Genomic DNA, 16192 nt, shown 5'->3' with positions numbered 1-16192 from the left:
TTTCTGAAGGCTTTTGATTGTTGGGTAATTGCTACCAATGAAACATTTTTCTTTCAGAAAATTTTTCAAATTTTTTTTGCCAAATCCTGAAATCCTACTACTTTTGAGTCTTGAAATTCCCTTTTCTGAAAAGTCCTTTTCTGTAAAAAAAAAAAGTCATTCCATTGAAGCGGAATGTACTTGGGAGAGTACTTGAAAGTACTTAAGAATTTATTGGTACTTGAGAGCTTCAAATACCTATTTAATTTACTTGAGAATTAAGTATTAAGTACTCCAGGAAGAATTTACTTAAGTAAAACTTAAGTACCTTGATTTTGTAAGTACCTTGAATTAGTTAAATTTCAATAAAACGTAAGAATATGATTTAGGTCATTCTTTGATCATGATCTGGTCGTGTTTCTGGTATTGTCAGGAATTCTATTTAAAAGAAACAAAAAACTTTCAAATTAGCAGAAAGGGAAGAGAACTTATGAGGAAGGCCTTTGGTTGTTTTGAACAAAGATTACAACTAACGTTGATTAAATGATCCACACAAAACACCTATTTGTCATTGTATTTAAAAATGTTCTATTTTGTGTTTCAATTTCTGATTGATTTTTTAAATGCTATAGTTAAAAAATTTGTGAATTAAACCAACTTTTCAAGTGAATTTGCCTAAGACATTAGAATAACTTCTAAGCCAAAACATTAATAATCCCTTTCATGAAATAGACCAATATTCATAAGACACCTCAGTCACTGTGCCTATTATCACCATGCTTGACATTAGTCTAGAGTCTCTTGATAATTATGACCACATTTCTGATTTTCAAAAGTCGACCGAGTGCTTAGGTACTGGATAACAGGAAAGAACTTTGAATTCTCTGAAATAGTTAACCAAAATGTCAAGGGCACAGGGACTAAGCATTGTCGTTTTAAAAGCTCATGGTTCCAAAAATATTCATGATTTGTGTTTGGACAATAAAAACTACTTCCTTTTTGTGAAATTTGAGGCCAGTAAAGGCTCAAATCAGATGCTTGGAGTTTTAAAACTATATACTGGAATTAAAAATACTTGTGCTGACCTCAAGTATCACCATGAAAGACAGCACCTTGTTACTACAGTACAAAAATCTATGATGTTCATCAAAATATAGGAAGGTAAAGACATTCAAATTGACAAGCAATTGAAGTTGCAAGATCACAAGGAAAGGATTAAAAACCAGAATATGTTAAGACCATTTTTCCAGGTTATTCTAGTTTGTGATTTTCATGAACTAGCTCTGCAGGGTCCTCATGAAAAAAATGATTCTCTTACAAAAAGTTCTGAAAATGAAGGGGCTCTGAAATCGAAAGGCTTCAAAATGACTTGACTGGCGAAGGTTTTGTAAAGTAAATTATTAGACTCTGCTTAGAGTTCAGATTAGACATGAACAAGTTAGTTAGAACTGGTTTTGATGGGGGTAGTAACATGCCTAGGTTGTACAAGGGCGCTCAAGCAGAGATGCAAAAGCAATATCCACTTTCCATTTACATGCATTGTGCCTTGCATTATTTAAACCCTGCCCTAGTGAAGGCCTCTAGACTAGACTTGCTCCAAATGCTATATGGATACTCTTAAGAGGTTTTTATTTTTTTTCCTATTCCCCCAAACAAACATAGTCATTACTTTCTGCTCTGCTGCATAAAAAAAGCAAAAGTTCATTTGCTTTTGCAACACATGTGGGGTTGAAAGGCACGGTAGTACTATCACGTTTCTGGAGTTTTTCCTTGTTGTTGTTGTTGACAACCACTGGAGAGCTTTGTTGACAACCAGTTCAATTCAGGTCTAATTGCAAAAGCCAACTGCTTAGTAGCGACCATTACCGAGCTCAACTTCATTCCCTCTCTGATTCTTGTTGGAAAAAATGAGTTCAATTCACCTTTCAAGTTCTGTTTCTCTGTAGAAGGAAAATTTATATCTACTTACTTAGTGTGGACATATTAATCTATGCCAGTGCCCTAAATGGAGGGAAATAAAGGCCAGGAGTCTAATGTTTGTTGATAACCCCTTACTATCTCGAAGTTTCAATTACATGTCATTATAAACTTTGAAATTAGCCCAAAACCCTTACAATCTTATTAGCTAGATTTAAGTTTGGAATGTATTTAAAAGCCAGTGTTTTGGAGCAGTGGTTCTAACGGTAACTTTTTTCAAGCTCATGTTCTTCTATTCCCATAAGAACCTACTAAAGTGTAACCGTTTAAATTCTTGAAACAAAGAAAATCGTTTTTCAGCTTTAATGTGCCTGGAGTAACTCACAAGGCATTATATTATGCAATATAGTTTTTTCACCGTAAAATTGGTAAATAATTCTTGCATTTTCAGCTGATAGTAACAATGCAATGTTTTTACATCTTTTCTATTGTAACACATTGCAAAATATTGAAGGACTGAATTTTCATTTTAATTTTAGGGAGTTCTCCCGACCCTAATAGACTGTATTTTTTGTGCCTGTCATTTGTCTCTAGCTTTGAAATTTTTTCCCAAAACAGTTGTTTAGGGAATTAACTGTAGATAGAAAGATAGAATTTCCTTCTATTCCGTAGATTTAAATCATTTTTGCCTGGAAAGGATGGTGCTCTACTCTGCAGAACAGCCTTTATACTTGTCCCACATTCAATGTAGAATTGTTGTAATTCATTACAATTACTTACTGAATAAGCGCAATTTTTGTGCTGTATTGAATGCTATTTGACAGCAAAATTAATTTTATGTCAGTAATTTTAAAATTGAAAAACATAATCAAAAGCCTTTAGTCTTATGTTCTAGCTTTCCCTCTCTATATCCCTATCTTGTCCCTGCTACACAAAAATTATGGTTAAATATATATATATATATATATATATATATATATATATATATATATATATATATATATATATATATATATATATGTATATATATATATATATATATATATATATATATATATATATATATATATATATATATATATATATATATATATATATATATATATATATATATATATATATATTATATATATATATATATATATATATATTACAAAAATCGATTGCAATAAGCTTATTGAACATGTGTTTGAGTTACAACCAAAATCCATTCAAATTTATTGGGAGCACCTTTTTGGGTAATCCTGTATAATTACGTGTAATTTGTTAATGTGAGTTAACTGCCAAGATAATTAATTGAGAGCCTGTAATACAATGCAAGACCTATCTCTTGCCTGAGACCGAAGAAAATGTTTTCTATAATTCTTAAATTGTCAAATATTTTTTGTTGTTTTCATATTTGAGGATCTCCCAAAGTACATTTTCATACTAGATCAGTCAAATTCATCTCTTAAAAAAATTGTTAGTCATCTCAATGACAAGTAGTGTTTTGGTCAGTTTCGGATATTAATCATTCTTCTTCAAATATTTGCCTTGCAGATATGTAAAGTAAAGAACCAAGTATTTTACTAAACAAGAATTGGTTTTTAAACATTTCAACCATCAGATTCCATTCTGTAACCCTGGGATTTGTCTAAGAATTTCATTTGGGGAATGGTATTTCAAATGAATAAAATTATTTTTATTTTCTAGCCATTTAATAATAAAAAATTATCTCAGTTGATATGGGTATCTCAGTTATGAGTAAGGGACTCAATGTTCACCCTATGTATACACCTTTTAGAACACTATTATTTTTGCTAAACAAAAAGTAAATCTCCAAGGACTAATTGTCAGTAGTGATACCAAGTTGAAGCCTTTGAGTCTTTTTGGACTTGTGTAAGTTCAAACAAACAATAAAAAGTGGCAGACAGCCAGAAGAAAGTAAGTCATGCTTTCGTACATCCTACCATAAGAGACAATTCAGAAAACAAACAACAGAAATTGCGAGTTTTCTGTGACTCGATATCTAATTTCTAGGCTAGTTTCTTTCTATATGAGAAGCAGTGTTACTTTTAAATATTTTATAAACAAATAATTTTACTCTTTCAGTATTGTTGGATTTGTTTCTGTATAAACATTGCGATGGTTAAAGAAGTTTTGCACAGAGATGAGCAGACAAAGATTGTGTCTACTTTACTTCAGGTACAGTGTGATAATTGTTAGATACGTCATAATGTTGTAGCCAGGGCTGTTGATCTCAAGACTTTTCTTGGATCAGAGAAAAATGTGATTGCCCCTCCACTATCCTTTTTGAAGAATTAAACTTGCCAGGCAAATTTCTACATTTGCAAAAAGTAAAAAAAAATTGCTGATTCCCAAGGATTTTGCTCACCCCTCTTGACAGAGACTACCCTATATGTTTTGAAGTTTTTATTGTGGAGGAAGTGCAGTCAGGTTCATGTCCAAGACTTTATTTTATGGGGTATTATACCTAAGGGGCCATAATTGGTAAAATATACAGAAAAAAAAACGGACAAACTTTACAAAAACTATAGGATATTCTGGGATAAATTGAAAGAATTTAAATCTTCAATTTGTAGGAGGCTCGTTAAAGATGAATTTGAACTTCAATGAGTTAAGAAACTCTCCAAATGGTGTATACGGTTCCAATTCTTGGACAACATTCTAGTATTTTTCCTAGAGCAGATGTGTTGTTAAAATTTGAGGTTTTTTAAACTTCTTCAGTAGAGCCTTTGAACCATTCTTAGGGATCAGGAATTCGTGAACACAGTTTGTGTAGATAAACGTCTTAAGGCAGCAAAAATTTTGCAGAGGGGGCCTGACACCAGAATAGCAGTGGTATGTGGACGGGCACTGGAATATTTTAGGTTACATTTTCTTACGAGTAAGTTTATTTTTAAATACATTTAGAAAAAAATTCAAATAAAAAGAGTAGCTAAATGTACATGCAAATGAAGCGAAACTCAACAAATCTTATTTGATATTGACTCCGGGCAAAGGGATCAATCCACTTAATGGATAATATATTGGATTATAATGCACTATCATGCGTTTCAATTTAATCCACTATAAAAGAGAATCAGACTCAAACTGAAATTATGAAAAGATTTATTATTTCCCTAGATTGCAACAGGTTTAGACTAGTCTTTATGCAATTTCTGAAGCCTTAGAATAGCCTACAGAAGGATTAGAAATAAGACATTTAAAAAGGCGTCCAAGTGGATATTTTAGGCTATGAATTCATTCCTGGAAATTTCATTTATCTTCCCACGATCAGCAGACATCTAAGATCTTAAAAGCCCATAAAGTGGGATTTTGCCCATACTCAAAACTCACTGCCTGCATAAATACCACGTTTTGATTTTATAATGGGAATGTAGAATATACGTTTTTCATGACAGGACAATTCCCCTCCTCGAATTGAAATCCCTTGAATCTTCACATTCGACAAAAAAAACAAAACAAAACAACATATTAGCGAAAGAAAAACTAAATTTAAACTTAAAATATACCTGTCGAGTTGACCTTCTTTCTTTCAGTACTCAAACCCAACCGAACAAAATGAATACGTTCAAATAAAATTGTGTATCACAAGAGAATCTTATCAAATATTCCTTTATAACGAACTGCAAATAAGGGATGACTCGGACCATTATTCACCAAAACAAAAATCGTAATATCGGTGACAATTGTTGTATCCATTGGCTTTTTGTGCTAATTCTAAATATGTAAAATTTATTCAGCTTATTGTTACCTGCCAAATACAAATCTGAGAAAATTTGCCTTATTTTCGAAAAAAGAGTAAAACATCCCCAAAAAAGCAAGCGATCTTAGTGAAAATCACTATGTTGACATTATCATATCAGAAAACTCTACTATAGAGGTCTCAAACTCCAATCTTCAAAATGTGGAATTTTATATTTATATATATTTTTTTCTCAGAAGAAAATTGTGGATGTATGTTTATTTGCTTTATTCTCAGGGTTCATCGTAAAAGCAATTAATCTTAGCTAAAATTGCTTTATTAAATTCATCATATCAGAGAATCCTACTGTAGAAGTTTCAAGCTGAAATCTACAAAACGTAGAATTTTGCAACTTTTTTCCAAGATTAAGATCGTGGGATGATCGGATCAAATCAAAGGTCTTAGAATGTTGGGAGGGAACTTATTAGAACGGAAATTAACAACCCTTTTTTAAATTCCGATAAAGCTTTTGCCACGAGAAAGTGTTGTTTTCTTCAATTTTATGGCACCAAACTCTGACTTTCTCCTAAGACGACCAGTTTCAGTCAATATAAAATTCGGAGAGACTAATCAACTTAAAAATAACCCCCCAAAAAAACTCTGTTCAATGCTTCCCAGCTACAGGGAAAGTAATGCAGCTTGGTGGAAGTACTAGACTTAACAAGTTGATTCACTTCATTTTCTATGAAATTACCTCTAGTGATGTGTAATTGCGTGTCAGTTATCATGAAGATGAGAGGGTCATTGTGTTGGTCATTGTAAAGAGTCATTGTGTTGGTTAGGATGAGGGCAAATGCATAAAAGAGCACAGTTGAATCCCCAAACTGGTAACTCTCCATGAGCCCAAGATAAATGTAGACAGATATAGGAGGAGGGGTGGTAGGAATGAATTACAATATTTTTCTATGCATTATATATATTGATAAGGGAAAATTGAACAAAAATAATGTTCATCGCAAATTTTGACCGCATATTCATATTTTTGTCCAAAGTTTTAATTGCAATCCAACATTTTAACTATTAATTTGAAAAACTGAAAAACTAGGGTGGTACTAATCTATTTACAATTATTGACATATACATCTTAGCAACAATAAAACAGGCGTTTAAGGGGCCGTCACCCTACTTTATTCAGGTTAGATGGGGCATGATTTGAAAAACAACCAAAAATTAATTTTTTTAGACTAGTTTTTTTTTTCAACAGAAAGCAAGAAGCAGCTTTGAAACCTAAAAGGAACAGACATTTTTCTTTAAATGAGGGGGGCTGTCTCCTCCTTAACTCCTTGCTCTTTACTCGGGAAGTTTGAATTTTTGTCGAAATTCTTTGAGAAAACTTACGGAAACACAAGTACCTTCTTTTAGTTAAAAAATGATTTTTTATTTGTTCAATCACATTTCATGAGACCAAAAAAGATAAATATTTCAATATTCTCTGTCTGGTTTGTTTTAGAGACAATCTTTTTTTGGAAGGTGATGAAAAGTGTATTATAAGTAAAATAAAAGTATATAAAAAAAAACAAAGCAATTACGAACAATACACCAAACAATAGGCTACTTACGAAAAATATGATAGGAGCTCCTAGTATTCAGTTCCATTGAAGAAGATCCAAGTGTTGGATGGACATTATCTAACAATATCAAACTCTTCGAACTTAGATGTCAAACACCAACATATTTAACGCTTTCACACTCTGTATTTATAAAAAGTAAAATATTTTCAAAGTAGTTGGTTCAAAGTAAAGCATTGTAACTAAGATGAAGAAAATCAAATAAGAATTTCTTGTGCTGGGTGTTATAGAGAAAGGCTGTAATTTTTGAACACTACTGAGTAATATTAATCACGTAATTCAATTTTGAATACCAAAAACCGATGTTTTTGATGGTTTTATACTTTCTGGGACGATTTTAACTAGGTCAGTACTGTCACTCCCGGTTAAAAATAATAATGAAGAAAAACACAAAAAAACATGCATCGTTCTGAAGGAAAAAACAATATTAAACATATCTTGATATAGTGGCTTCAGGTAATCAGGCTTGCTCAATTTGATGGCGTATTCTCATCGACATTGCCCTGTTTTATGTGGTTTTCTTCTTTTTCTGTAATTATACGAACTTTCTTATGCACTAGTAACTTGGGATGTTTACTTCAAACTCTAAACAAACACATTTTTTGAATAAAAAGCTGATTCTTTGATTAAATTTTATCAATATTCTCCAACCAAGTCATATAGGAAAAATGTTGAAAGATGGAAATGGATCGTTCCATCACAAATTAGAACTCATATTACCCCTATTCCGGGCCAAAACCTGTTGGCTGGCAACCAAACATCGACCAACACACTATTTTCCCATGTTTTTTCCTACTCTGCTCTCATTCCTTTGGTTTCCTCAAAACTACTTTATATTCCCTGATTTTCAGGGGAAGATCAAGGCCCCCGTGCCCCCTTAAAAGGCCCCACGGGTGGTCGGCTGCAATTCTAAGCTGGATAAGAATTGTCCCTTAACGCCGTTTATCTAGCCACAACTTGAATACGTCATTATAATCACATTATCATCGCATGAATATATTTCATAGAAAGTTGTATTAAGACTGGTTTTACGTTTTTTTTTACGTATTTCTGAGTCAATTTCTTTTAATTCTGTGACAATTGATTCACCCGATGTTCCGTATATCTATTGGTTTATTTTTTGCTATGTGATTCTTGGTTTTTATTTGTCAAATCGTTATAAAAACTAGTTTTGTTTTTGTCTTCGGTACGACTGAAAAACACTCAATGTAGCGAAAATTTGAATAAAAGGATTTACATCTTTTGTAAACAGTTCTGTGAAATATTTAATATGCAACAACTTTCACAAGTAGCTGTCCGAAATGAAATGCCGCTAATTAATATCGTTTATATTTGGAAGGTCTAAAATGTTGAAATTAACACAAAATGTATTTTTTTTCCTTTACTTTTTTCCTCTCAGAGACAAGAAACGCAGTCAAATCAACGCTTAAAAACTAGGTTTTGTAGAATAACAGCTGTATAATTAACAGCATTTAACACCAACAAGACGGAACAATTTGTTTTTTAATACCTGTAGCCAAAATTCAGAATATAAACTCATGGCAACTTTATTTGGGGATGAACAAAATTCCGTGAAAAATATATTATATTTATCTTGTTCGCTCATCTTCATTCACAGTACTTAAAGTAACAAACTGCAAGTAAAGAATGACCCTTGTCAAAAGATATCTAAGCCGAAAAATAAAGATTTTATTTAAAATGCGTGGAACAGCTTTATCACTTAATAACTGGTTTAATGACCAATGTTAATACTAATACGTTGCTTCTTATAGATTAAATAAAAAAACAAGTTTTTTTTAAAATGAAAGTGAGGAGCAACATTAAAACTTAAAAGGAAAAGAAATTACTCCGTATATGAAAGGGGCTTTTCCTTTCCTAAAATTTGACTCTTTCTCTTAACTCTATTTTTAAAACAGTAAGAAACTTTTGCGTAAAGAGCGGGGCGTTGAGGAGGAAAAGCCGCTTTCATATACGGAGTAATTTCTGTTCGTTTTAAGTTTTAATATTGGTCCTTACTTTCATTTAAAAAAACTTGTTTTTTATTTAATTTCTGGACGTTTTTGAATTAATGCATGTTTTGATCTTTGCTCTCCGCACATAAATAACTAAAACGAAATTTGCATATTAATTAATTGCAATTAATCGGAAGATTTTGAGAAAAAATGAGCGACGGAGGAGGCCTAATTGCCCTCCAATTTTTTGATTACTTAAAAAAGAAACTAGAACTTTAATTTTTTACAAACGTTTCTATTGGTAAAAAATATAAGTAACTTACGAATTAACTTACGTAACGAACTTCTATATTCGTATGTTTTTATTGCGTATATGAGGGGGTTCAACCCTCGTCGATACCTCGCTCTTTACACTAAAGCTTAAATTTTGTCCCAATTCCTTAAGAATGACCCTTGAATCACAAAGGCCGTAGAATAAATAGTTGAAATTACTAAAAATACTTTAGCGTAAAGAGGGAGGTATAACGAAAGCTAAACCCCTCATATGCGTATTAATTTTTGTTCTATTTAAGTTTTAATGCTGCTCCTTACTTTCAGTAGAAAAAACTTTTCATATTTATTTTTTCATTGTTTTTTCAAATAATGCTAGAAAATCCTGGGCCCCCTTCATTGAAATTCTCTTCCCCTATGAGAAGTTTCTCTATGGAAATATCCTTCCACGTAACCCCTCACGTCTGTACACTTCCCAATAGCCATTACTGTATGTAAACACAGGTCAAAGTTTGTAACTTACAGCCCCTCCTACGGGGACTGCGGGGGAGTAAGTCGTCCCTAAAGACATAGTTATTAGGCTTTACAACTATGGTGTATAAAATGGCTATCTCAGAATTTTGATCCGGTGACTTTTGGGAAAAATGAGCGTGGGAGGGGGCCTAGGTGCCCTCCAATTTTTTTGGTCACTTCAAAAGGGCACTAGAACTCTTTTTAATTTCCGTTAGAATGAGCCCTCTGGCGACATTCTAGGACCACTCAGTCGATACGATCACCCCTGGGAAAAAAAAAACAAAACAAAAAAACAAACAAATAAACACGCATCCGTGATCTGTCTTCTGGCAAAACATGCGAAATTCCACATTTTTGTAGATAGGAGCTTAAAAACTTCTACAGTAAGGTTCTTTGATACGCTGAATCTGATGGTGTGGTTTTCGTTAAGACTGTATGACTTTTAGGGGGTGTTTCCCCCCATTTTCTAAAATGAGGCAAATTTTCTCAGGCTCGTAACTTTTGATGGGTATAACTGATCTTGATGAAACTTATATATTTAAAATCAGCATTAAAATTCGATTCTTTTGGTGTAACTATTGGTATCAAAATTCTGTTTTTTAGAGTTTCGTTTACTATTGAGCCGGGTCGCTCCTTACTACAGTTCGTTACCACGAACTGTTTGAAAGGAGGATATTGTAAGCTTTAGCAGCATTATTGGCTCCCTTTAAACTTAAAACAATTGATGACATTTACATGTAAAATTTTCGGCTTTTCCAGCGAATAATAGAAAGCAAACAATCAAATAAAGGCAGTGAAACGAGAATTTGCGACATGTATTTGAAAGCTACATATTGGCTCTTTAACAATGTCGCTTTCACCGAATCACACTGCTGTGCTTATGAGTCAAGTCTTAAGAGATCATTTTTCGTAGGGACGTCTTTCTTCCAACTGCGCGGACCTGTGCAAAGATAATTCCCGTTTCGGTTGAAAACAAAACTTTCTGTTTACAAATTGGACAATCGACAATCTTGTTGACATTTAACCGTTGAAATGCTAGAAAAAAGATTGGTGGACCAATATTTGGAAACAGAAGACTAAGCAATGTACTAGGTAGTAACTAGCAAAGAATCACAATCATTCTTCTCAGAAAAAATGCATATATTAAGAGTTTTTTATCTCTTTCTTGAAACCTACTAAAAATTATCTTCCACAGCATTTCCTTTTTTATCAGACTTTGAAGCACGAAAGTCGTCCATGTGGTTTTTATGGTACTTGGTATTAACCAAGTGACATTTAGTAATCGCAAATTCTGTCGGTCTGTCGGTCCGGTTTTGCTACTTTAGGCACTTCCAGGTAAGCTAGGACGATGAAATTTGGCAGGCGTATCAGGGAGCGGACCAGATTAAATTAGAAATAGTCTTTCCCGATTTGACCATCTGGGGGGGGGGGGGGTAGTCGTGGGCCCGTTAATTCGGAAAAAATAGAAAAATTGAAGCATTTTAACTTACGAACGGTTGATCAGATCCCAATGAAATTTGATGTTTGGAAGGATATCATGTCTCAGAGCTGTTATTTTAAATCCCGACCGGATCTGGTGACATTGTGGGGGGGGGGGGGTTGGGAGGGGGAGACCTAAAATCTTGGAAAAAACTTAGTGGAAGGATCGGGATGAAATTTGGTAGAAAAAATAAACACAAGTCCTAGATGCATGATTGACATAACCGGAACGGATCCGCTCTCTTTGGAGCAGTTGGGGGGGGGGGGGGGGTTAATTCTGAAAAATTAGAAAAAATGAGGTATTTTAACTTACGAACGGGTGATCGGATCTCAGTGAAATTTGATATTTAGAAGGATATCGTTCTCACAGCTCTTATTTTAAATCCCGAACAGATCTGCTGACATTGGGGGGGGGGGTTGGAAGGGGGAACCTAAAACTTGGAAAACACTTAGAGTGGAGAGATCGGGATGAAACTTGGTGGGAAAAACAAACACAAGTCCTGGATACATGATTGATATAACTGGAACGGATCCGCTCTCTTTGGGGTAGTTGGGGGGGGGGGGGTAATTCTGAAAAATTAGAAAAAAGAGGTATTTTTAACTTACGAACGGGTGATTGGATCTCAATGAAATTTGATATTTAGAAGGATATCGTGTTTTAGAGCTCTTATTTTAAATCCCGACTGGATCTGTTGATATTGGGGGGTTGGGGGGTTGGGAGGGGAAAATCTAAAACTTGGAAAACACTTAGAGTAGAGGGATCGGAATGAAACTTGGTGGGAAACATAAGCACAAGTCCCAGATACATGATTAAAATAACCGGAACGGATCCGCTCTCTTTGGGGTAGTTGGGGTGTTAATTCTGAAAAATTAGAAAAAATGAGGTATTTTTAACTTATGAACTTGTTATCGAATCTCAATGAAATTTGATATTTAGAAGGATATCGTGTCTCAGAGCTCTTATTTTAAATCCCGAGCGGATCAGGTGACATTGGGGGGGGAGTTGGGAGGGGGAAACCTAAAATCTTGGAAAACACCTAGAGTGGAGGGATCGGGATGAAACTTGGTGGGAAAAATAAGCGCAAGTCCTAGATATATGATTGACATAACCGGAACGGAATCGCTCTCTTTGGGGTAGTTGGGGGGGAGTTAATTCTGAAAAATCAGAAAAAAATGAGGTATATTTAACTTACGAACAGGTGATCGGATCTCAATGAAATTTGATATTTAGTATTATATCGTGTCTCAGAGCTCTTATTTTAAATCCTGGGCGGATCTGGTGACATTGGGGGGGGGGAGTTGGGAGGGGGAAACCTAAAATCTTGGAAAACACCTAGAGTGGAGGGATCGGGATGAAACTTGGTGGGAAAAATAAGCGCAAGTCCTAGATATATGATTGACATAACCGGAACGGATTCGCTCTCTTTGGGGTAGTTGGGGGGGGGAGTTAATTCTGAAAAATCAGAAAAAAATGAGGTATATTTAACTTACGAACAGGTGATCGGATCTCAATGAAATTTGATATTTAGTAGGATATCGTGTCTCAGAGCTCTTATTTTAAATCCCGAACAGATCTGGTGACATCGGGGGGGGGGGGGGGGGAAATTGGGAGAAGGAAACCTAAAACTTGGAAAACACTTAGAGTGGAGGGATCGGGATGAAACTTGGTGGGAAAAATAAGCACAAATCCTAGATACATGATTGACATAACCGGAACGAATCCGCTCTATCTGGGGTATTTGGGGGGGGGGGGGCTAATCAGGATGAGACTGGATGGGAAGAATGAAACCTGTCTAAGACACGTAACTGACATAATCGGACCGGATTTGCTCTCTTTAGTGAAGTTGGGGGGTTATTTTGAAAATTAAGGTATTTTTAACTTACGAAACGTTGACCAGATCTTAATGAAATTTGATATTTAGAAGGGTCTTGCGCTTTATAGCTCTAGTTTTAAATTCTGACCAGATCCTTTGACATTGGGGGAGTTGGAGGGGGAAACCAGAATTCTTGGAAAACGTGAAAATTGGGGTATTTTTATTTTACGAATAGGTGATCGGATCCTTAATGAAATTGATATTTAGAAGGAATTGATGTCTCAGAACTCTTATTTCAAATCCGACCAGATATTTTGACGCTGGGGGAGTTGAAGGGGGAAATGTTGGAAAACACTTGGAGTAGAGGAATCAGGATGAAGCTTGGTGGATAGAATAAGCAAATGTCCTTGATACGTGATTGACGGAACCGTACTGGATTCGCTCTCTTTGGTTGATTTGGGGAGAGGGGTTCAGTGATTTGGCGAGTTTGGTGCTTCTGGACGTGCTAGGACGATGAAAATTGATAGGCGTGTCAGGGAGCTGCACAAATTGACTTGATAAAGTCGTTTTCCCAGATTCGACCATCTGGGGGGCTAAAGGGAGAGGAATAATTAGAAAAAATGAGGTATTTATAACCTACGAGTGGGTGATCGGATCTTAATGAATTTTGATATTTAGAAGGACATCGTGACTCAGAGCTCTTATTTTAAATCCTGACCTGCATTAAGCCTCTTATTTTCCTTTTAAATCAATCTATTGATTCATAGAATTTTGCTAGAGCTCATACCATATGATCTCTTGGCTCTTAGCTCTTCTTTCCTCGTCACAAGTGCCATATGAGCTCTTAGCTCTTGTTTCACTACAAGTTTTAATCGCAAGTCTTTGAAGTTTAAGTAAGTAGGCAATTGGAACTTTTGTTCATTAAAAAATCTTCTTATTCTAATTAAACGACCTTTGTGTTTAAAGAGTCGTTCTTAAAAGAATTGTGTCCAAAATTCAAATTTTAAAACGAAGAATGGAGGATTAATGAAGGAGTAACCCCTCTTATACAGAATAGTATAACGCCCCGCTCATCAACGCCCCGCTCTTTACACTAAAGTTTTTTACTGTTTTAAAAAGAAGAGTTGAGAGAAAGAGTCAAACTTTAGCGCAAAGAGCGGGGCGTTGATGAGGAAGCAGCCCCTTTCATATCCGAAGTAATTTCTGTTCGTTTTAAGTTTTAATGTCGCTCCTTACTTTCAGTTAAAAATAACTTGTTTTTTTTATCATTTAATTAGAACCAGAATCGGGAAATATTTTAGCATTATCTCATGACCACTTTTTTCTTTCGGAAAAATGATGTTATCTGGTAAACACAAATCTGGTAATCACATATAGAGCTCACATTAAAGAATATAGAACTGACAGGATATTTGAGAACTTCCTAAACTATAATATGAAAAAGTGAAAATTGCTTAAGTTGAAGCAAGAATGAAACAAAGTAATAACATGTTTAAGAACGCATATAATTGTCTGTTTTTCTCTATATTTACATACAGAGAACTCCTTATCTCCTTCAATCTCCTAATTTTCTATTAAAAGAAAATACTATTTTTGATAGCACCCTTGCACTTCCACCCCTTAACCCCAGGCTCTTACCCCGAAGATATGGGAAAGTACTAATTACAGAAAAATTATAGAAAAATTATTGAATACATCACTTATTGATTGGAAAAATGGTTGACATTTAGTTCATCTTTAAAGGAAATGGATATATGGTCTAGGGATATATGGTAATATTCTGAAATTTCTAATTTTCCTTAATGGGGTTTACTCAAGAATAGGGTTTGTCGTTTTCCTTTTTTTGCCTCCTTTAAGCTTTTTTCTATTATTGGTTCAATGATTCCAGTAACTACGGTTTGAAATGTCTTTGTGCGATTTAGTTTAAAGGCTATATAAGAGTCTGAACAATTCTTAAAAGTATAGACATGATCATGCTTCAATCACAAAAGAGGGCTGGTTTAACTGGAAATGCAAATAATGAGCAATATACAGGGCCGGCCTTAGACGGTTTTATGGGGTAAGCGGACTATTCTTTGGCTCCCCCCCTCTGGTAAACCAAAATATGGTTATACGCCCATAAAGTAAGGTATGGAGGGTTTTCTAGTGAAAAATGTGACAATAAGATAAATAAATATTTATGATGTAGTATAATTCTAACTTAAGTATTAAAAATGGAATGTGTCAATAAACAACAAGGTGATTTATTAAAAATGGATAGGTAGAAGATGATTAACAATTTATTGGTTGAACATACTACTTATAAAACAATTCAACATACAACTTTTTTTTATTAAAAACAAATTTTTCTAGCTTTCATGTTTGAAAACTCATTGAGCAGTCTGTCCGTATTGGATTCGCTTAGCACGTCATTTTCAATGGCCGTGGGTGCAAGCCCATTCAGTCAATCTTGACTCAACGTAGATCTTAAGTAAGTTTTACTAACTTTAACTTGGAGTAACTCCTTTCGCCAATGGCAACTGATACTAGAAATGTTAGTAAAATTCTTAGTGCAATGAAAACGTTTGGGAATGTGTCCATATAACCATGTTTTGATATATACGACAAACCTTGAGCTGGGGGACTCTTAGTCGGCAGCATTTCCGCGAAAATTTGTAACTCCTCAAACAACTAGTCGCCGTTCACATTGCAGTCTTCAAAACACTCAAATGGTTTGAAGATTTTTAAAGGATTTCTTCAATTCTTCTTTATCCGCGAAATTCTGCAAGCTTTGAATGTCGTAGAGAAATTTAAACTTTCACTATGGTTTTCCATTAGCTCAAATATCTCCTTTATTGAGGATATTGTAGTGTTTAGCACGACAAAGAAGAAATTGACCTTAAATGGATGTTCTCCAGAATTTACAGTTTTATCGTCCCCCACATAAGAAATTTTTTTTTTTTTATTTTCCGT

General features: G+C 34.4%; 1 protein-coding gene across 4 annotated transcripts in view; it reads left to right on the top strand.

Annotated features, from left to right (window-relative positions):
• LOC136037862 (origin recognition complex subunit 5-like) overlaps nucleotides 1-16192 on the top strand; it is a 98901-nt gene that overhangs the window by 21535 nt on the left and 61174 nt on the right. For all 4 annotated transcript variants that reach the window (XM_065720715.1, XM_065720732.1, XM_065720727.1 and 1 more), the window contains exon 2: nucleotides 3988-4080. In XM_065720715.1, the coding sequence (XP_065576787.1) occupies nucleotides 3988-4080 (93 nt within the window). The remainder of the gene's footprint in view (nucleotides 1-3987; nucleotides 4081-16192) is intronic.

This window comes from Artemia franciscana, chromosome 2 (assembly GCF_032884065.1).
Source record: "Artemia franciscana chromosome 2, ASM3288406v1, whole genome shotgun sequence".
NCBI classification, from domain to species: Eukaryota; Metazoa; Arthropoda; class Branchiopoda; order Anostraca; family Artemiidae; genus Artemia; species Artemia franciscana.
This window is presented reverse-complemented; position numbering and strand designations above follow the sequence as displayed.